The sequence below is a fragment of the Aedes aegypti genome, chromosome 1 (genome assembly GCF_002204515.2).
Source record: "Aedes aegypti strain LVP_AGWG chromosome 1, AaegL5.0 Primary Assembly, whole genome shotgun sequence".
Classification (NCBI taxonomy): domain Eukaryota; kingdom Metazoa; phylum Arthropoda; class Insecta; order Diptera; family Culicidae; genus Aedes; species Aedes aegypti.
This window is the reverse complement of record NC_035107.1, coordinates 178723296-178747111: the sequence shown is the minus strand read 5'-3', so window position 1 is coordinate 178747111 and position 23816 is coordinate 178723296. Positions and strand designations below refer to the sequence as shown.

At 35.9% G+C, this 23816-nt stretch overlaps 1 protein-coding gene across 1 annotated transcript; it reads left to right on the top strand.

Moving 5' to 3' along the window:
* Positions 1 to 405: 405 nt before the first annotated feature.
* Positions 406 to 22046, top strand: LOC5573865. The gene is made up of 3 exons (XM_021854391.1): positions 406 to 792; positions 20818 to 20924; positions 20988 to 22046. Exons 1-3 carry the CDS (start codon positions 705 to 707, stop codon positions 22008 to 22010), a joined length of 1218 nt encoding a protein of 405 aa, XP_021710083.1. The 5' UTR covers positions 406 to 704; the 3' UTR covers positions 22011 to 22046.
* The last annotated feature ends 1770 nt before the right edge of the window (positions 22047 to 23816 follow it).

The following is a 23816-nucleotide window of genomic DNA, read 5'->3' as shown; positions in this document are numbered from 1 at the left end:
AACTTTTGATGAAGTTTGCATATACTCAGATATTAAGGAGATGTCCATTTCGCCCCGTGTGTTCATTATGCCCCCAGTCCCCCTAGTTATCCGTTAATTTTTCGAATTTTCGAAAAGACTGCAGCGTGTATTTTGAATATCAAGCTACTGACATGGGTATTGATACTTTTAACCTGCACTGTTGTCGTTGTATACCAAGCAACTACCGTATGGTTTTGGCTGGAGTCACTCATTCAATTCGAAAAAAGCATTAAAATGCGCTCTCATTAGAGTGTTTGTGACGAACATTTTTGTCCGACATTGCTGCAAAGCAATGGGAGAGGTGGGTTCCATTCAGCGATACCCGTTCGTTCGTTTCCACTACTAGTTTGCTACCATTTGCGGTTGGTTTAATGGACTTGTTGCACTACTAAGAGGCACCGCACTGCATTATCTACCATGCTTAGACCTGGGTCAGAGCCTCCCAAAAGCGATTCCCTGAACATCAGTTAGTCGCAGACATCGGAAGGAATCGGAGGTAGAACTTGTTTCTAATACTTGCGAGTTGCGTTCGGGAAGTGGTAACGTCGTTTTCGCGCATGGTTTACGTGAATCGCGTGAGACTTTATCGTGGTTTGATGAAGTTCCAGGAACAATTTTAACAAATCTGATAGCTTACAATACGCCCAAATGTGTCTTATACTACCAGAGAACATTTCTGCTGAATGTTCATGACCTATGGACTCATGGAAAAGATGAACGTATGGATTGTGATTTTGCTGTTGTATTATACATCATCGGATTTAGTCGTAGGTGAGGCACGCTTCGAAATGTTTTTTTTTTCAAGTTAATTACAAGGAAAAGTGTGAATTTACAAGCATCTCAATTGAAACACCAATTAATAATAAAGAAATATACCATGAATAATTCAGTAATATATAATACACAACCTACAAGCATAGTCTAAAACGTATTGAAGTAAGGTTAATCTAATAAACATTTTGTGCATCAACTGAAAAAGTGACTGTGGAAACTTTAACAAAGTACAACACTCTTGAATGCTAAGAATCGTACTAGATTGGGGATTTAAAAAAAAAAGCTAGCTTGCCCTAGCTTAGACTGACTGCTTATATCTATGGTTGATAATCAGCGATTCATCGAAATCAATGGAGATGCAGATGCATATAAAATAATTTGATAAACGTCTGAGAACAGCAATAATCTTCTTCAGTGATCATATATCGGTGCTAGAGTGTCCATTTTGATTGATCCGGGATTCGGGACAAATCACCTTAATTCAGTGCGCATCGTACCTTCGTGCTGTGCGTACACTAATTCTCTCTGCTCTTGGAAGTTTTTTTTCTAAAAACTACCTAAAGCAATAAAACTAGTGCTACAAAAACAGTACTTTTTAGTGCTAAAATTTAAAACGGTACTTTTCAGTGCTACTAAAACAGTACTTTTCAGTACTATTTTTTCTCCTATTGATCCCTTTACGATCCTTGTTTGGACCCGTGCCTTCGATTTTTCGTTGGACCCGTTGGCGAAAGCTAGCGGTGGTAATCCTTCTTGGACACTTTCTTGGGAAAAAAACCTCTTAGGAGGTCTCGTCTTCTCTCGTTTATTGGTTGCAACTACACACAAAAGGAAGGGTGAATCTCTGAATTCACAACTTCCTTCCAAAAAGTGGGATTTAAAACTGTCACTAAACGTGGCAAGAATGGAAGAAATCGAGTTAATACGGGGGTCGATTGAAGTGAATATATTAACGAGAACTACGATTTTAGAAAACCACGATTTAAAACACGAGCTGACGTAACTTTTAGCACGGAGGTCTTGAGGTTTTTCAGTGAGGTGAATATCGTTATGATATGATGTCAAATCTGATACCTTTAAATTTATTTTTGAATGGGTTACAATCATTTATGGATATATTTTCGGGAATGCATCGAAAATTTACAAAAATATGTATTTTGCTCACGTTTTTCGCATGATGTTCATTTTACCACCACTAGCTGTTCATTTTACCCACATAGTGCAAGTAAAATGAACATTTTCATCGTTTTTTGCTAGCGATAAAAATATGTGAAAATTTAACTATTTTAGTCTGAATTCCTCTCACTACTTTAGATAACATCCCTATGTTTGATGTTGTGCGATAGTACCATTCAAATTCCTCTTTTCTATTAGAAACAAGATGATTTTCTTAAGGTGTTCATTTTACCACCCCTTCCCCTAATGTTGATAATTGTATCAAAATGATTGCTCTAGACAACTTTTTCCGAACACCAAATCGAAGCAGTCTTTAGCCCAGGCTCTTTGATTCAAGTGAGGAAGCAAAGAGTGCCGCCTATCGTGGTCAGTTGTTCCGAATTTGGGGGACATCGGCAGGAGATCTTGAACTCCATTAGGGGAATCAAGGTCTACTTCCCAATCGCAAAGTAAGGAGACTATCGCGTTTTGCCGGAAACTCTTAAAGATCGCGAACTTCTTCTCAAACATCATGAAGAGAAGAAATACACATTTTTTACTTATGACGGCAAAACTGAACATTTGTTCAAAGTCTTCTTAAAGGGTCTCTCAAGTGACTATAAGTCACCTGAAGAGATCAAAAATGGGATAAATGATTTACTTGGATTTTCCCCAGTTCAAGTAATCATTATGAAAAAGAGAACCCAATCTGGAATTCTTCGGAAAGGGCTTTCTCGAGAATATTATTTAGTTTACTTTAACAAAAAAAGATCTAAACAATATTGAAGCTCTAGAAAAAGCTAGACTTATGTTCGATGTCCGTGTGACATTGGAACATTTCGAGAAACCTGGAGGAAATTACCAGAACCCACCTCAGTGCCGTCGGTGCCAAAAGTGGGGTCATGGTACAAAAATTGCCGCATGGATGCTAAATGCATCACCACGCTAAGGACGTCTATCCAGTGAAGGAAGATACCAAAAAGTTTGTAAGCGCAAATTGTGAGGGCATACATAAGCTTTTCTGCCGGGCAGTGCGTCGAGCACGCCCGAAAAGTCGTCAGTTTTTTCCCTCTTGGTGACACGTTCCTTTCTGCCGAGCAGAGCGTCGAGAAAGTCCGGACAGTGCGTCGAGAAAGCCCGAGAAGTCGTCAATTTTTTTCTCGGGTTGCGCTTTCTTTAGAGTGCATGGAGAAAGCCCAAGTAATTTTAGTTTGTTTTTCCTCGGGTCACGCGCCCTTTTTTTCAAAGTGCTTTTATATGGCCGAGCACACGAGTGAAACTGAAAGTGGATTGTGGCTGCTCAATCAAGGATGAAGGATCAATTGGAGAGCTCGTTTCATGTTTTTTTTAAATCTGTGAAATATGTATGACGCACATATAATCGTTACATAAATATGATTTTTCAACAAACTATGAATGGTTTGTCACAGTAAGTGTCGGCATAAACCCCCTTACCTTTATTTTTATAAAAAAAAGCTTTGAATGGTTCGGTCTGTTTGTCTGTGCTAGAAGTGTAGACTTGCAAAACGTTCATTTTATTCAAAAGACTTCGAATGGTTCGCCACTGTAATTGTCGGCATAGGAATACAGTCGACTCTCCAGATCTCGATGTTCTACATCTCGATATCTCTCCCTACACTGAGAACAGCGTTGCAGTTGAAAATACTATATTAGAGGGTTAAATTAAATACACATCGCCACTTGATTTGTGCAGACTAAATTTGCATTTATTTCAAATATTTTGTGCATTCAATTTTACCATGGTACCATTTCGACAGTAAAAAATACTATACCATGGTTAAAAACTTGCAGCAAGCCAGAATCGAACCGAGGATCTTGTCCCGCGCGAACGCTTACCGCTCGGCTATCGATGCGGTTGGATTGAGAGGGACCAAAACGCAAATAAAATGCGTTCTTGATACACTGAAACAAGCGTTGAAGTAATGAGAACCATGAACAAGTTTTTAAATTTACTATTCCAATCACGATTGAGCTATCGAGAACGCTTTTTATTTGCGTTTTGGTCCTTCGCAATCCAACCGCATCGATAGCCGAGCGGTAAGCTTTCGCGCTTGACAATCGCAAGACCCTCGGTTTGATTCTGACTTGCTGCAAGTTTTTAACCATGGTATAGTAATTTTTACTGTCGAAATGGTACCATGGTAAAATTGAATGCACAAAATATTTGGAATAAATGCAAATTTTGTCTGCACAAATCAAGTGGCGTTGTCTATTTAATTAAACCCTCTAATATAGTATTTTCAACTGCAACGCTGTTCTCAGTGTAGCTCAATCGTGATTGGAATAGTAAATTTAAAAACTTGTGATTTTCGTTCCCGATTTTCTCTCCGTATGTCGATATGCCCACTGTCAAAGGTTACTACACTAGATTTTATGGATTCAAAACAAATTGCAAAGACGATATGACGTCTGTTTGTTTTCAGTTTTCCTAGTAACGGAGTGATTTTCAATCTAGTATTCATTAAAAATATGTTCTATGTCTCGATCTCTCCCTATCTCCATGGTCCCTTCGATATCGAGATGTGGAGAGGCGACTGTACTATGTGATGGTCCAGCCAATCGTTTTTTATTTTTTCAATTTGAGTCAAATATCCTAACAGCTGTAGGAATGTTGCTTTTAGCTATTTGTTCAACAAACTTTGAATGGTTCGTCACTTCAAGTAACGACATTATTTTCTCATATTTGAAATTTTTTAAGGTGATTATACAACGAAGCCACACCTCAAATTTTCAATAGCACAAGAGTCGAGAACCAAACAGCACTCCGCGTTGAAAATTTATCCCATTGGTTACCACCTGAGACGAGACTCGCGAAGACGGTCTTCTTTTTCTGTGATTGCTGAGTTTTTTTCTTATTCCATTTGGTGTTTATACCAATTATGCGCAAGCCGTTCAAATCCTCACATGAACCTCTCAGCAAAAAATGATTGAGTTTGCATCACATCGAATCATAAATAGCCGTTTGAGTGAAATTTCATGCCAGCAAACGTAGCAGATATTAGAAATAATTAATCTTCTGCTTAGATTTATCAGCAACTTTGGAAAAAACCTGCTCCGCTGACTGAGGGTTTCAATAACAATTTACTTTGAACACAATACTTTTCACTTTTTCAGCCATAAAAACGGTGGGCTGCATTTGACGTTTCGTGAGAGGGGAATCTGGGCTGTATATGACGTTGATATTTTTCCTCTTCGCGAGTCTCTCTCAGGTTACCACCAGCAAGCAAGTAAGGTACCTCGGGGCAAGTGAGAATCCGGGGTAAGTGGGGCGTTCTGTCATAGCTCACTTAGAAACAGTTTTCCATGGAAGTGTTCTTCTAGAAAGTTGAAGATACAATAACAAGGAATGTATTAAGTACAAACAATATTGTCATTTTTATTGCCATGTGGTTCTGTAACAATTGTCAATTCAGCGCCATTTTCAACTTGCATGTTAAATTGTGATACGTTTCACGTCTTGCATTGACTCGCAAAAAATAATTGTGTTATAAATACAATTACCATCAGTAAGCTACAACTTTAGGTATTATTACAAACTGCTAACGATAAACCGGAATTTTGTTTTCATTTCATATGAAATTTTTGATGCTATAACTTACCTCAAATATCTTTATACCCGGGGTAAGTAGGACCTATCAAAACAAAAACTAGAATCAAAACTTTTCCGACACGTTCCAAACATTTTCCTAGAGAGTAGCACTAAAACATTCAAACAAATAATTTTTATCAAAAAAGATCAATCTCAAACTACGTAATTGCATAAAAGGGAGAAAAAAAGTGTAATTCTTCTATATATTATTATTTTTTTATTTTTGGAATACGAATTCAAAAATGAACAAAGACAGAGTTGAAATTTGAAATGCATCATAAGAACGATTACTTTTCTATTTCAGTTAAACTTTATTTGCTATTTCTACCAAATTTAGTAGTTACGGAAAACAATTCCATCCCATTAAGTGGTTTTCTGCCATACATATCAATAATAACAGAACATATTTATAATTTCGTCAATTATGTGCTACTTTTTAATTAAAAACTTATGAATGATATGATTTGAGCATGTTAAATTCTTCTTTACACTTTTAATGAGGAATGTTCAGTTAATATTAAGTGTAATGTGACATACTATTAAATAAACGTTTTTTTCTTAAAGCGTTACGTAATTTATGGATGATCCCATATGTACATCAAAAATGTACTCAAAATTTAAAATCTATGATTTATCAATCCTATTATTGTAATTGTTGTCTTACTGATGTGGTTTAACGCATGAAACTGGATGTGTCCCACTTACCCCGTTTAGCGAGGTAACTACGTCTAATGGCTCATTCTAAAACTTTCTTCTTAGGTTTTCACAATTTCGAGATTATTCGATCAATTTAATGCACACATCAACAAATATATTGCCAAAATGTGATTGTGTTGTTTGATTTGAAAAATATTGACACTTGAAAATTTTATTGAACAATTTGTTTGAACTATCGTTTTTTTATGTACCACTTGCCCCGGGGTACCTTAATTTGATTGATTTTCAACGCGAAATGTTGTCAGATTCTCCAGTCTTGTGCATTTGAAAATTCGAATTTTGGCTTCGTTTTATAATCACTTTAATGTCAATTGAAAATATTATATTCATAAGTATGTTTATATCTCACAAATAATCGTTTATCATGGTCTAATCGCATATCAAAGTGAATCCTGTGACCCAACAATCCTCCCCATTAACAACCGTCTCAGATGCAGAGGAAAACACGATCTCCATATCCCTTTCGGGACGGACCATATTTGAGTGATCATTTCAAAATTTACCTTATAAACTCATCATCGCGTAGAACAAAACTTTCTTTATTTTGGCTATTCTATCAATCTATGAACTTTTTGGGGTCAAATTCAGACCAGCACAATTGTGCTGGTCCGTCCCCAAAGCGGTCAATTTTCCCAAAAACAAAAATATGTTTTTATTTTTTTTTTTTTAATTGTTCCAGTCATGCCTTTTTGAAAAATTTTGGACCCGTATTTTTTTATTTCGTCATTAGGGTGCTCTTTCGTGGAATAGGGTGACCCAAAAATCCAGAAATAATTTTGTTTATTTTTATGTACATTAAAATAAAAAAAAAACTTTGATAATATATGATTTTTTCATAAATGGATCGAAAACAATGTACGAGATATAAAAATACTTCATATTCTCTCTAAGATTCAAAGCATTAGATGACGATGACGTTTATCGCTATAATTCAAGAGCTAGTCTATGTCATAGAAAAATGGGTAAACATACATGTGTGAAAACTAATTGTCTCAACCAAACCATCTTGGTTTTGCTATGTTTGTTTATATTCTTGAAAATTATGTAAGATTTTTTTCTCAAAAATAATTAATGGAATAAAAATCGAAATTGAAAATAATAATAAACCTTCGAGTTGTTTAGTGGAATACTTATAAATAAATGAAAACCGAATTTAGTACTGTACCCAAGGGGTGGATCACTCCTGATGCATTTGATATTTCTAGAAAATTGAATGCATTCAAATGCATTTAAATGCACACTTCCAGCAAATGTGTAAATCATGGCTTGCTCATATGTTTGGTTGTTGTCTTTGTCAAAGTGTCAAACCAATCATATCACAAATTCAAGAAGAGCTGCTACCTCATCCACAATTTATTCAACCCTAGGTTTTGTAGCACTTCCAGAATATCAGTATTTGAATATTGGTTTTAAATACTTGGATAACGATGTTCCTATTTTTTCCGCGGACAGTTGGAAGGCTGCGAACGATTAGAGGGGGAAGAGCGAACGTCTACCATCACCACTTATCTACCGGTTAAATGAGTTCACTTGGTCATAGAATGTTCGTCACCGCATATTCAAAAAGTAACACCATTTTAAGGCAGTGACAGTGGAAGTGATACTCATCTTTATCTCTATTTTTTCTTTCTAGTTACTCTGAAGGCCCAGTAACATAAATAACACGGCCCCGCTAAAACGTCAACGAGTGAACTCGTGCATCGGTCCATTGTTAACTTTCTTCATTCTTTTGTGTTATTGAATCTTTTCCGCTGACCGAAAGAATATATCAGGCGAGTTCAAAACAAAGCTCCGTACGGAGAGGTTTCAATGAACCCTGGAGCAAAAGGAATGAGCCATTTTACGAAGCTGGTCAAATGACAGGAGACCTGGGAGAATTCAATCATCGTCGTCAGTTTTCGCGACGATGATGGTTGATGACTGTGCGCATTTCTAGCGTAGCTTTTCATACAGGCGAAAACTTAAATGTAGAAAAATTATTAAAATATTTCTAATCACAAAAGTGCCTTTTATGTGCAATTTGGGTAACAAAGAGGTAGCTGATACAACAACTAGGTGTAATGTTGCAGTAACGAACATTTTTGGATCTCTTTTTTGTCATTTTCTCCATGTCCCCTATTTGGTAAGATGAGGCGTTGTTAAAAACCACGCTGGATTTAATCCCAGGTCTCCTGTCAATTGACGCCGTTTCGGCGATCAGCTGTTCCGAAACGTCTCGTAAAATGGCTTATAGTTGTGGACAATGTTCACAGGGCATGAAAAAAATAATCCACACATAAACACATATACATTCCGTAGAAAAAAGTGTTTAGTTCGACTAAAGAACGAAGCAGAAGAAAACGATAAATATAAATCTCGAATTGAGTGTCCTCTATATTCCCAACTACTTTAATGAAGCCATTAAAATGAGCTATTTGGTCAAAGTTTAATGATTTGTTGTATTTTTCATTTCGATCAATCTGATTTCTACAAGTCGATACAGATTTGCACAATCAAATAAAGCTTTTGAAACCGGTCCGGAGTCGCTTTACAAATTACGGACTTCCCGAGAACGAGTCTCTAACTACTCCTGCTTGCTAATAATTCCGTTTCTGTAAGGATTCAGGACAAGACTTAAGACACATGTATTTCTTAACACAATAGGGGTATTCACTTAAAGCTGAGCTGCGTAACGTGTGATTTTGCGTAATTGTAGCGATGAAATATTTCGAATGAAATAATTCTCTTCTGACTCAGTGCGATGTCAAAAGAGTGATCAATAATCTAGTTACCCGCAGCAAACTTATGCCATTTCAACGATTGTTGTTGTTTGAACTTGAAAAATGGAATGGAATAAATGTAAAAACGGAAGGATTTTGTTGCTTTTTGCAGATTTGACTGCTGTTTTAAATAATAATTACTGAAAATCATGAATGCGATAGTTGCATTTAAGAGATGAAAAAATGGGTTGCGCAAGATCAAGTGTCGTTAAGTTGTAAAATTGTGTTGCACAGCATTAAAGTGATTGAATGGAAGAAAAACTTGAACCGAATTCTATTAAAAATTGGATTCGGATTGTGTTAAGTTGGGTTGCAAGAATGGGGTATTTGAGGATATAAAGAATTAAACACACTACTCGTTTTTGAAGCGCAAACACCGTCGTCAGTTACATCACTATCTGCTCCCCTCCTACAAAGACCCTCCTAATTATTGACAAGATTTAGTGTACATGACTGTTCTTCAGGCATTTCAGACCTCTTAAGACTGCCTATCAAACAAAATTCCTACTCGTGAATCTTATCTCAAGATTTGCTGACCTCATTTCCTAAATTGGGAAAAAGTTTGTTTGTTATTCTCATCATGACAACGAAACAAGGATAAACAACGCCTTCCTAGATTGAAAAACTGACGAATTTCAACAATTTGAAATGTTTCCTTCACAGTTTACGCGATTTCGTGAAAGATTTGAGTTAATCAATTACCACGATATACGCGGGGATTTACGCCGTTAAGTAAATCCTAATGTCTCGGAGATCCTTCTGAAATATTTGCTCGATCACCTGTAACAGATAAAAATTAGCAAATGGATTGCATGAATCTATGACATAAGGTCGAAAGGACAGAAAGTCGAAAGACAAAAGGTCGAAAGGACAAAAGGTCGAAGAACAAAAAAGAAGTTTTGTCCCTTCGTCGAAAAAAAATTTCAAAGAAGGAAAAATTTCCCACCAAGCAAATCAATTGCGACATTTTGTCCTCTCGACCTTTTATCTTTCGACCTTTCGTCCTTTCGACCTTTTGTCTTTCGACCTTTTGTCCATAAACCGGATTGCATAGGAAAGAAGAAAAAAAAACAATTTTGAACAATCACAACAAACGAATAACTACGAGTTGCTATAGAAAGATTCGTTGATAGTTTAAAACAATCCCAAAATGCATGAAATTATAACACGAACTTTGTAAATATGAACGGCTATTCTCTTATTTGAACGACTACTCTCTGCTATTTTCCGCCATCTCCTAATTACCAGTTTGCTCCACCTTGGTTTTTTGTTAAGGGAAGTCTTTAAACGCATTTTTCTCGATTGTATATTTAGGAACATGGGACAATTATGCGTATAACGGCATTTAACAAATGTTTTCAGTTGGCATATTTTCCTGACAAGATTGTACCTATTTTGAAAGCAGACAAATATCCTGCAGAAGCTTCCAGTTATCGTTCAAGATTCAAAACAAAATCACACGACAACACATGAGGATAACTAAGGAACTATCACAAATGGTTTAAAATTTAGAACAAACAGAATCCGAGGAACTTAAACATAGCAAACTAACATATGGTCTAATCCACTGGTGTACTAAACCAACTCGGTCGAAGAATTTTGACACTAGAGCGGGTCCGGATCACGTGGGAATCAAACGGGAGCGTGCCCCGCTCAAGTGTCACAATTCTCAGACCGAGTAAATTTAGTACACCGGTGGATTAGACCATAGTGGGGTAACTAATGCGTTAGATCCGGTTGCCTAAAGCTTAAGGTGATTATAAAACGCCAAACTTTGAATTTTCAAGTGCACAAGACTGGAGAATCTTGTTGTATCGGAATACTTAAAGAAAACACGTCTTATTCGTAGAATGGTAATCCAAACAAGAAAGCGATATATTCTCGACCTACTATGATTTACAAATCATCAAATCTAGCACCGATACTACATTTCCTCCTTTTCTTATAAGTTTTGTGAATACAAAATAAATTACGCAGATAACGAGGTCCATGTGTGGAAATGACAATTATCCTTATCAACTCCAAGCTCCTATTGTAAATAAAGTAATCCACTCTTATAATTTCTTGATAAGTTATCATTTTTAGTCATTTAGCCGATGGTTCATACCTGAAACGAAATATTCCATTAGTTTAGATAATATATAATTTAACAAATACACTGGTATACTTCCGAGAGTTTGAAGATTGACCTGAATGAGGTTATATTTGGCTTCCACTACTCACATTACATTTATTTAGTTTTTGTTTTCTTTTCATTTTATTTATGTCCTACACACATTCCAATTCCGTTATAATCATGTTTCCCATGGTAACACTAAGGAAAATTATTAAATTTTTGATGATAATAATTACCCAGTGATTTTCACCCAAAACCTAACATTGGTATCGAAAACCCTTTTATTATTGATAAAAGATTGGATTGGTGTGCACAAGACTATGCGTATTCTAGTCTTTTGTATATGTATGATATAATCATGCGTACCTTTTTCACGACAACTTATAAAAGCACATATTGTGAAGCATATTGAAATTTGCTATGTTTTCTCTATTAAATTCTTAACTGAAGTTGGTTTTTTATGTATCGAAAATACTATAATATCTTCAAAAAATTACGCATACCAGGATGGACACTTAACACTTTTAAAAACAAAGGGTGCTAGGTTTTAATTTTTGTTGTAGGTAATCTACATAATACAATGCATTATTAATTAATTCTACAGTGTTTATCATATACATTATTTGGACAACTTTTTAATGACGGTTAGTAAAAGTGTTTTTTTTTTTAACTTTGATTCATTCTGATACTAACAACATCTTACATATGTTAAAATTGTACACTAATGATTTTTTTTTGTTGCCAAGGAGTATTGAACTACAAGGGACATATTTCAAGCCCGTCTAGAAAACATCAAAAACTAGTAAAATGTTTCCAAAAGTCCGTGTAAAGTCTAAAGCTAAGTATGCTGTTTCGCTCATAATTCTTGGTTTGTGCTAACGTAAGAACTATCGTACATTTACAATACACGACGTGAGACTGGACACAACACTTATTGTTCTTACAAACATAAAAAGGAATTAAAATTTACCTTTTCCGTCGACCGGTTTCGGGCTCGATGTTGCCCATCTACAGGACGATGTCCATCGGGACGGGTTGGACATCGTCCTGTAGATGGGCAACATCGAGCCCGAAACCGGTCGACGGAAAAGGTAAATTTTAATTCCTTTTTATGTTTGTAAGAACAATAAGTGTTGTGTCCAGTCTCGCGTCGTGTATTGTAAATGTGTATTGTAAATGTATGCTGTTTCGCTCAAGAAAAGTAAAGAAATTCCTTGACTGAATGGGTCAAGAAATTTCCTACAGAGAGCTCCATTTGAAATGACTTTTCTTCTCAACTACGTACTGCGATCAGAAAAAAATGATTTTCTGGACCATTCATGGGGAGAAATTTTCCACGCATCGAGATAGGCGATTCCTTTTCTTGTCAGTAGCAAACCAGCCTTAAAACAAAATCATCAATCAAGTAAACAAATGTTATAAATTCTTATTTCAACTTTCCGAACTTTCGAATACATCAGGCTATCGTGAAGCTAACAAATTAACTTAATATAGCTAACAATTAAGCTAACAAGTTAACTTCGTCTAATACGTCAGAATAACTATCCTTTTTTTATATAAACCAATCGCTACAATCATATAATTTCAAGCGATGAATACAATAAATGAAAATTATGTACTATTTGACAAGTACCATACCTTCGAGTATGTGATTATTATTATTATTGTAGTCAACTTTGACCGGTTAAGTAATTTGAAGCAAACTACTTAATCGCTATTCAGAGTTTTTATGATTGAGTAAAACCTAAGCCCTTTTTCTTCTTAGATTGTCAGCTATTAGCTTTTACAAAATATCAATGAATCTAATACGCTCTTAGTGCAATTAGATTAATATCTCGCGTTTAGTTTCATACAGGCGTATCTACAGTGATCGATTTCTCTTCGTCGATTTTCTCTTTTGGTTAGTACATGAAATCCAATCGATTTTCGAATCATTTTACGATGCAACATGATGAAAGACGATGAATACTTCCCACTGAACCAAAAATAGCAAGCAAAAACAGTTTCCCGGCCAAGTAATTAACTGAAGAGAAAATCGATGAAGAGAAATCGATCACTGCAGTTACGCCCTTATGATACTGAACGCGAGATATGCATATATCACTGATTTTACCATTAATTAAAGTCTCGCGTTCAGTATCATAAGGGCGTAACTGCAGTGATCGATTTCTCTTCATCGATTTTCTCTTCAGTTAATTACTTGGCCGGGAAACTGTTTTTGCTTGCTATTTTTGGTTCAGTGGGAAGTATTCATCGTCTTTCATCATGTTGCATCGTAAAATGATTCGAAAAATCGATTGGATTTCATGTACTAACCAAAAGAGAAAATCGACGAAGAGAAATCGATCACTGTAGATACGCCTGTATGATACTAAACGCGAGAAGTGCATTCTCTTATTTTGTTTTTTTTTTTTTCAGCTGTGGCGTGCATCAAAAATCCACAATCATTATGTAATATCAACATTTATTAAGAGTTAATAGTATCCAAAATGTAAAAGCTAGTAGTCGCGGCAAACTTCGTCTAGCCATCAAGTATGTTGCTGAAGAACGCCATAAAATCTCCCATACAAAAAAAAAAAACGATCAGTTTTTCTCTGTTGTTTTATTCCGAAGACTTTTCAAATCTTTTTCTTCACACGAATGCGTCGCAGCCATGTATCGAGAATTTGATGATTTTTTTTTTATCCGTTGACCTATCATTCAGCAAAATCCTGATTCACAAATACCATCCCAATTTTGTTCATGTAGAAGATAGGTAAATTACTGACGGGGTTGGTGGTCTGATGGCTACCACTTCTGCTTCATATGCAGAAGGTCATGGGTTCAATCCCAGGCCCGTCCCTTTCCTCGTACTTTGTATATCTCTCACTTGCTTCTATCTTCCATTCTAAATATATCACACTCAAACTATTCGTTCATAGCAAACGCTAGAATCAGAGACGGACAAGAAACCGTTTCCCTAACGCTTCCTACTTCCACGCGCACGCCTTTCTTACGCCTGATACATAGGCAGTCTGCTAACCACAAAAGCAAACCTCTCTGCCATGCCTTTCCCCCAATCCATACACTCCCGCATGAACTGACGTGGATGCAGTGGAATATACGGTCTACGTGGGAGCCAGTTCAATGCATCATCAATTCCTCCCCCTTCCCCTCATTGGTCTGCATTCTGACGTGGCAGGTGCCATTGTTGCCTAAAAATAGAAGATCACCAGCACTTATACAATGAGGATGCCTGTTAGTCCCAAGCAGTCATTCGGTTGGTTCCTTGTGTAAGTGCAGCTGATCTGGCGATACCGGAGTGCATCCACGGGCGGCCAATCAAGCTCAAGCTCAAGCTCAAGAAGATAGGTAAATTACTATTTGAAACAAAACATATCCACAACGGTTTACTAATGGTTGTAATATTGCTGTGCCATACTTTGCACGTAGTTTACACATATGTTATTGTTTCTAGGTCTTTACAATACATAAGTTTTAAGATAGCTATTGATTATCAACCTTTTATGCATAATAAACTTAACAGACTGTTTATGACTCAATTATCTTACCATTTTTTTTTATAATACTACAGCTTCACACAATTTGCTTTTATGTGCGTTTGGTAATTATTTGGAGTTTATTTTCATTTCCACAACTATGTAATATACACGTACCCACACGTACGTTATAGTTAAATTTCCACGCAATTAAATACAATTATGTTACAATTTTTACAGAATCCTCAATTTACAACTAACAAAATTAAAAAGACTATAGTAACCTCTTTATTTAGATATCATTATAACGGTACACATATTATAAGGTCCAAACCACAGCTTTTAAAAGCTTCCGTTTCCGCATGGCCTTACGCACCTTTAAATACCAGTTTATTTTATGATCAGCCAAACAGTAGTTTTCCTTTGCTCATAGTTACAATACCGCAGCATATATGGTATGTAAGACAATACTGATAACTTTCCTGTTTGCACACAGTTACAAGATCACAGTTCATATTGAAATCTGATAAAGTTACAGTACCTCAGCTCATATTTTGGAGTAGTGCTTAATTGCTTTTCCATTTGCACAAAGTTTTAATATTCTAGTATATAATTTATCTAACTCACAAATACTACACTATGTAATAATTCTGACACACAGTTGTCTTGTAATCTGCACAAAATTTCAATTTCGCAGCACATTGCTTTCCCTTTCTTATATATTCTAGTTTCCAGTTCCCTTTTATTTGCACACAGTTGCAATTCCTCTGCTTATATTTCAATCTCTTACTCAGTTGCCTTGTCATTTACACACAGTTGCAAAACCTTATTATTTTTCATACTGGCACACAGTTGCCCTTCCATTGCATACAGATGCCACTTAATTTGCAAACAGTTGCTCTTCATTTGTACACGTTTGCAATTCTATTTTTTTTCGATCTGGCACACAGTTGCACATAGTTGCAATTCCATTTTTTTTATTTGGAACACAGTTGCCTTCCATTTGCACACAGTTGCAGTTCAATTACTTTAATTTGGCACACAGTTGCCGTCCATTTATACACAGTGGCAATTCTATTTTTTATTTTAAATTTGGCAGTTGCTCTTCATTTGCAGACGTTTGCAATTCCATTTTGTCGATCTGGCACACAGTTGCCCTCAAACACAGTGTGCAAACACAGTTGCAATTCCCTTTTTTTTTAATTTGGCACACAGTTGCCCTCCTTTTGCACACAGTTGCAGTTCAATTACATTAATTTGGTACACAGCTGCCCTCCATTTGCACACAGTTGCAATTCCATTTGTTTTTAATATGGCGCACAGTTGCCCTCGATTTGCACGCAGTTGCAGTTCCATTACTTTAATTTGGCCCACAGTTGCCCGCCGTTTGCACACAGTTGCAGTTCATTTTTTTTCGATTTGGCACAACGTTGCCTTTAATTTGCAATTCAAAAGTTTATCTATTTTTATTTGGCAGACAGTTGTTTCACATGTGCATATAATTCCAATTCCATTTTTTTTTTTTCGAAACACTTTCCTTATCATTTGCACACAGTTGCATTGCAACATTTTTTTAATTAGGTGTCAAGTCCATATACGCATTTCATGTACATACAATGTTATACTCCTGCTTACGTAATTGACAATTGATTTCCTGTTTAATGCAACAACGCGTCATAAGAATCAACATCCGCTATTTTAGCACGGCTTCCAAAAGCAATAAAAGAAAGTGGTACCAATAAACTGAATTTCAACCCTAAACTCATGCATGTGTCATGAGAAATTGAGAACATTGGTAGAATAATCATTGACATAATAGTCGCCCATGTAAAGAGGCATAAACACGAGTCACTATCTGCACTATCTTCCATTTAGTATTTTGTTATTCCTAGCTAATCATTCCATTTAGCTTTTCAACCTTATCACAACAAATAAACTTCACAATATATTTTATAAAAATGCAATAATAACCGAACATATTTCCAGCAATAAATCCTCATGGAAGTTCAGAGATTTCATTTACATTATAACGCCAATTCAATTGTTACCAATCTGAGATCTTCAAAAAAATACATAGAATAAATACTAAGATACTAATAAATATAATGTTGATGAATTCTCATGTTACCAATAGAATGCTTATGAAATTTTGCACTTTGACATCTCTTATGGGCACGATCCATGCGAGAATTTACTTGTAGAGTTCAAATCTAACGCTTTACAGTTCATAAGTACAAAATGATGAATATTTTTTTCAGAATCAGTAAAGCACCATATTTACCGTGTGTCTGACAAACTTGTTTCCGGTGATTTAGCACTAAACTCATAGTATAAGTGTTCCGCCAAAGAAAACATTGAGAACGATCACCTGAATTCTGTTCAATAAGCAACAGTTTGCGATTCAAATAAACTTCTACATATCTTATACTATTAAGATCACTGGAGCCGGCAATAATCTCCCCATTCCGTAGATTATCAATTTGAATACAACACAAACACAACATGTTGGCATAATTTGCCGAGAACTCTATACTTCCACTAGTTATCATGTACACTATGTTGCTATGGTGACCGACATAATGTCATACTGGCACCTACCTTTTTCCGCCCACACTTGCAGCAATGAAGCCTTTATCACGCGAAAGTCACTACACTTGAAAGCAACAGCACCAAATTCACTCATTATAAATTAGGGGAAGTGGTGGTAAAATGAACAGGGTGGTAAAATGAACAGGGGTGGTAAAATGAACACCGTGCCTTTTACGGAGAAAAAACAAATTTCGATGAATTTTTATCACGCATGGACGATTTAGAGCATAAATCTTAGTGTTTGAGTTGATACGGAGGTCAATTGAAGTGAAAATATCAACAAAAACTATGATTTTAGAAAACCACGTTTGAAAATTAGAACTGACGTAACTTTTAGGTCGGAAGACTTGAGGTTTTTCAGTGAGGTGAATATCGTTATGATATGATGTCAAATCTGATACCTTAAGAATTCTTTTTGAATGGGTTACAATCATTATTGGATGTATTTTTGGTGGAGCAATGAAAATTTTCAGAAATATTTTTTGCATGGTGTTCATTTTACCACCAACCGCTGTTCATTTTACCCACACAGTGCAGGTAAAATGAACATTTGCATCGCTTTTTGATAGCGATGAAAATATGTGAAAATTTAGCTATTTTAGTCTGAATCCATGTAGCTGCTATAGATTACATCCCTGTTTTTGATGTTGTGCGGTTGAACTATAATAATTCCTCGTTTTTCTATCAGAAATAAGATGATTTCCTTAAGGTGTTCATTTTACCACCCCTTCCCCTACAGTAAACAACGTTCGCTTGCACTAAATAATTTATCCTTTCGTCGCCAAATGTTGTATCGGAATACTTAAAGAAAACACGTCTTATTCGTAGAATGGTAATCCAAACAAGAAAGCGATATATTCTCGACCTACTATGATTTACAAATCATCAAATCTGGCACCGATACTACAAATCTGACATCAGTTTGCGTTGAAAATCAATCAAATTACTTGCTTGCTGGTGACGACCAATGGGATAAATTTTCAACGCGGAGTGCTGTTTGGTTCTCAAGTCTTGTGCTCTTGAAAATTTGAGGTGTGGCTTCGTTTCATAATCATCTTAAATCTTAAAATATAATCCAGCGCCTTTGACGAAGGATATCAATGATGCTATCGAGGATATGTCGTCTTGAAGGGCGTTTCGGATGCTGCCTGGAATTCCGTGCATTTGTCTCGAATATTCGTACAGCGGGCATACGCAAATTACGTGCTCAACAGTATCGTTTGTACTGCAAACTTCGCAGACCCGGTGAAAAAGTGTCCCCCCTAGGTTATGGGAAACCCTTGTATGACTAACCTTCATTGATTTGAGGTCCGTCCAAGCATCAACGCTTTCCTTCGTTTTTCGTAAGCAGCCTCCTCGTGAGTTAGTCCACTCCGTCTGTCATGCTCGGCGCACTGTTGGTGTTACCCAATTGGCCAGCGGAACCGTTATGTTTCATAATATGATATATTATATAATGAGCAGGGAATCTGTTTATGAGCTATCGAAATGACATTTTGTAAACGATTAAAAGCTGACAAAGTGATTACAGGAATTAAAACTGACCGCATGGATCGGTACCATGCTCATTTTATCCAAATTTTTATCAGTCTTTTTTTTTTCTTTTTGAGACATCTCTCATGTTTTATGCAGGGAAACTGTTTATAAGCTATCAAAATAACGTTTTCTAAGTGGAAACTACCAAAGAAAAATGAGCATATGAATTAAAACTGATCGTACCGAGTGTTATGCTCAATTGACTCAATTTCACCATTTAATCAAGTATTTGGTAGAATTGTTCATATTATATATTACTATTAAAATAGTGTTTTATAAGCGATAGAAGTATAAGAAAGAAACTATTGGCATTAAAATTGATCGCACGGATCGTAGCATTCCCATTTTACCCAAACTCCCAATTTTATCATGTTTTTGAAGGAATTCTAGTATTTCCATTTCTATTGCAGAAGTTTTTACAAGTGCGAAAACGCTAATAATAGTGCGTTATTAGCGGGATTAATCTTCACAATCCAAATAATAAGTGTTCTGAAGACACCAACATGATTCACTGCAATCCCACACTTTTATTCGCACATATGATGCCGCACTTGGCAGTCCAGTAGTGAAAAAATATCCAATATTATATGCATTGCTATGAACGTAGTGGCTCAACCTAACCTAAAAAAAGTTTTATAGATGCTTCTCTTATTCAACAAGTACCGTCGTTGGTGCTGAGATTGGGCCAAAATGCGTAAGTCCTGATTTATTTTTTAACAACTCTCACAATTTGACTTAAAATGTAATGGTATGTATGAAAATACGTTCATGGGCAATGTATTTACAAATGCTGAATAAACAATTAAAATTCGTTTGTTTTCCTTTGAATACGAAACATATGGAAATTGGCAGTTTAACAACTTATGGACATTGGGTCACACAAACTAGAATTGATACGCATTGAACATTTGATATGGTGGATATTAATGTGAAATTTCAAAATAGTATTCATTGACGGGGTTGGTGGTCTAATGACTACTGCTTCTGCTTCATAAGCAGAAGGTCATGGGTTCAATACCAGGCCCGTCCCTTTGCTCGTACTTTGTAGTTGTATCTTTCACTTGCTTCTATCGTTCACTTTATCTCTCTCAAAACTATTCGTTCATAGCGAACGCTAGAACCAGAGGCGGACAAGAAACCGTTTCCCTACGCATTCTTGTATAAATATAGCACGCCTGATACATAGGCAGTCTGCTTACCAAACAGCAAACCTCTGTGCCATACCTTTCCCCTAGCCCATACACTTCAGCATGAACTGGCGTAGATGCAGTCGGACTACACGGTCTACAGTGGGCTAGTATAAGTGCAACTTCAATTCCTCCCCCTTCCCCACATTGATCTGCATTCTGACGTGGCAGGCGCCATTGTTGCCTAAATATAGGCGATCACCAGCACTTATACACTGAGGGTGATTTTCTACTATACCACAGATAACAGACGTTGAAGCCCGACTGTAAAACTGTGTAAGATAATTAAAGGTCATTTTGAATGGTAACACAAGTAGCAACATCGTGGTGCTGCTGTCATCGCTAAGTTCCCATGACGATGTCAGTGGTGAATATGAAATATTTCAAGATACTGATATTCACCACTGATTGACGCAATTCGTTGTGTGGCGGTGCTAGTGATTGCAAGAAGTTTCAAATTGTATATTTTCACAGGTTTTCAGTAAATTTTTGTTCTAGCATAAACACCAGTTATCTGTGACTATACATTAAAAGTAATAATTTTAAAAGTTCTTATTTTCACGGTTTTTTGAATGATTTATTGAAAATAAACTAATTACCCCAGGAATCTATTATTTTAATTATAGCTGCAGATAGCTTTAAGGAACACCACATTAATATTTTATATCAATATTCCCAACACTTGCTGAGACGGTACCTAATTGAAATCAGAGTGATAAAGTATGGAGCATGATAATTTCAAGTATATATTCTACGAACTATTTCGTTAGTACGTTATAACTACAATGCATCTTATTTGTAATTTGAAAATTTATATTATTATTGTACTCAAGGTAGTGTAGTATATCAAATGTTTTATTTTTATCATTTTCAGGCAGAACGAGATCCACACGAAATATTTATAACCAAAAATGTGCCGCCCGATTGGAGTCTGCACTAGACACTACTCTACGTAGAAGTCAACAACGATCAGGATCGAGTGTAAGCCGAACACAATTCTCTACACCGGTACAACTTGAAATGATGTTTTATTTTTCTCTTCAGTCTTTAATCGACTTTTCAGAAACAGGCCCACAAAAGCAGTCATTATTCAACCGATCGCCCTACAACAATTATGATGAAGATATTGAACAAATTGTGTCAGAGTACAAACATAAGTATAATAACCACAACAAAAATCCAAACAGTGGAGGATCTTTTTTTCCACCTTCTGGACTATCGTCAACAGCACAAGTAGAAGTAGCAAATCTCAAAGTTCGGATTCCACAAAATCTCCAATGGGTCGTCGTTGATCGATGTCATTTTATAGAACAAAATCGAACCTTGGACACCAAGCTTGAATTCCCAGATCTACAAATTAGTGGAAGGATAATAATGCACCCAATCGGAGGCCGCTGTGATATGATCCTAAGATTGCGACGAGCTGGTATTGAGTTTAGAACCATTCCACTTCTACCAAGTGGTTTGGGTGAAAGAAGCAGACAAGCTAATGTAAGAACCGATTCTCACTTCTCCGAGCCAGGTTTCATTTCGGTGTTTGCTCATAGCTGTGAGGGTCCTACTGGAATCAAGTATCGAATCAACTCCAAACGTAGACACTTCCTCGCAAAGCAGCCATCAGCAGCGAATTATGACGCGTTTTACAGTAAAGATTATGGAAATGAATTTCAACGTAATATGGAACACAAAAGATCACTCAATTTGGATGACGACGACGGGATCTCAGATGCGGACGTGTTCAAACTAACCGATGGAGATTCATTATTCCTTTCACCTGCGGCGTTTTTGGATACCGATAGTGATGATCCATCTACATTCAGTGCAGACAGTAGAACTGTGTTCACTGATCGAAATCCGTTTGCTTATAACGCCTATGCTGGTAATGGCGCTGGTTGGCAAACGGTTGAAACAAACGACGCTCTAGATGAGGCGTACTCTAATGAAATTGATAATCTGTTTTCGAAGGGCGTCCGTGGACTACTGACCACTTACATGCAGAAAGCTCTCCAGCCTGCGATTAAGGAAACTCTGATGGAAAGTATGGGTTATACGTTGTCATACGGGTAAACGGATGAAAAAATAAACACAAAAATCTATCAAACATGCTGATTGTTTCATTGTTTCCACTCAACAGAACTAAAACACACAAATTTCGTTGGTTGATCTTTATCAACTGTGTTATTGTTCAAATCTTTAGAGCTAAATATAGTCAAACAAGGCAACTTGCAACAGTGGTTAAATTTGCTACACATCGACATATAAACGCATTTTCATTTTCTGTAGCATTGATTAAAATTATTTTAATTGCACCGGTCATTGACCTTAAGTAGAAAACATAAGATTTTTGCGTGGATTGTTTCAATTTTGGCTGGTTTGTTAGAGTTGAAATTCATATCACTCGTTTTATCGTACGCAAACAAGACTGAAAATCGTTCCTTGTACCGCACACACGGTAGAAATATGTCGAAGTATATGCTATAAATTACAGTGTTTAATAGTGTACAGAAGGATTAGATAATATATTTTGTTAATTTTAGCTTAAACACTAAACAAAATAAAAAACAATTTTGACTATCCTTGTGGGGCAATTTCGATCTAAATTTATTGCCACCGTCATGAAAACAAATGAATAAGCAAAATAATTAAACATTTTATTCACGACTACATTATAATTGTTATACCTCAACCAATCAATTACACGTTTGGTATAAAATAAAAGAAAATTTATACGAACATTGTTTTTTTCTTTGTGAAATCTTTCATTTTTTCTATGTAAAATCTGTGATTAATTTAAAAATGTGTATCAAAAGTAACTTACAGTTATATCATTTTGAACTTTCTGCATGAAAATGATGATTGCTAGTCAAACGACCAACATAGGACATTTCAAGACACAGCACATCAATGTATGATACGTTGCTTGGGTTAAAATATTTATAAAAAAAAAAGTTATGTAAAGCAGAATCTAAAAAAAATCATTGCATTAGTAGAAAAAGTTGCACTAAAACTTTTTAACGGCTTTCCACTAGCCTTCAAAGCTTGGAATTTGACATTTTTTTTACTTGTAAACACCCAATAAAACACCAATTGCAAATCCTCACAAGGTTGCAAATCTTTTCAATACACTTCACTCGTATTTTCCGGAATCCATTTGATTTTTCCACAAAAAAATCATTTTTTTTTTTTTTTTTTTGATATGGTGTTCAAAACATTTAAAACTGTGGTGAGATTGGGTCAGGCACGGACGATAGTGAACGAAATCACAAGTATACTTTTTTGACGTTTTATGGTACAGTGTGTACTCTTTCCTCATTAAAATGTGTTATTCTTTCTAAATACTGCATCGGTGAAACATTAAACAAGTCTACATACTTGTGGTTTCCGTGCATTGAAGATCAATCCCAAGCATTTCACCAGCTACTAAAACCAACAACTGTTTTTCTTGCGCAGCAACATCGTACAATTATGAAACGGATTTTTTTTTTCAAATTCAGTTGATTATTAGTATATTCAACTTATAAAATCATAGCGTGGAATTACGGAGAGTTTTTGGATCTCGGAAATACCGAGATTATGTTGTCAACAACTGCCAGAAATCTATTGATCGAGGAATGTCGCACCGAAATTTAACTATTTGCGAAGATTTCACTGTTTCAGTACACCTTTGGGGGAACTGAATAAACTTTACGGCAATGAGGATAAAACTTTAAAGACAATTTGAGGAAAAAACAAGAAATTTTATGTGAACTTGCCGATAAATGCTGGTTTTATATACTTTTTGCACATAGTTCTTTATTGTTTTGGTATAGTCGTGCTTTTAAGTGGTTTTATCATATTTGTGAAACATGTGAGATGTCTCTTTGTCTTGGTTGC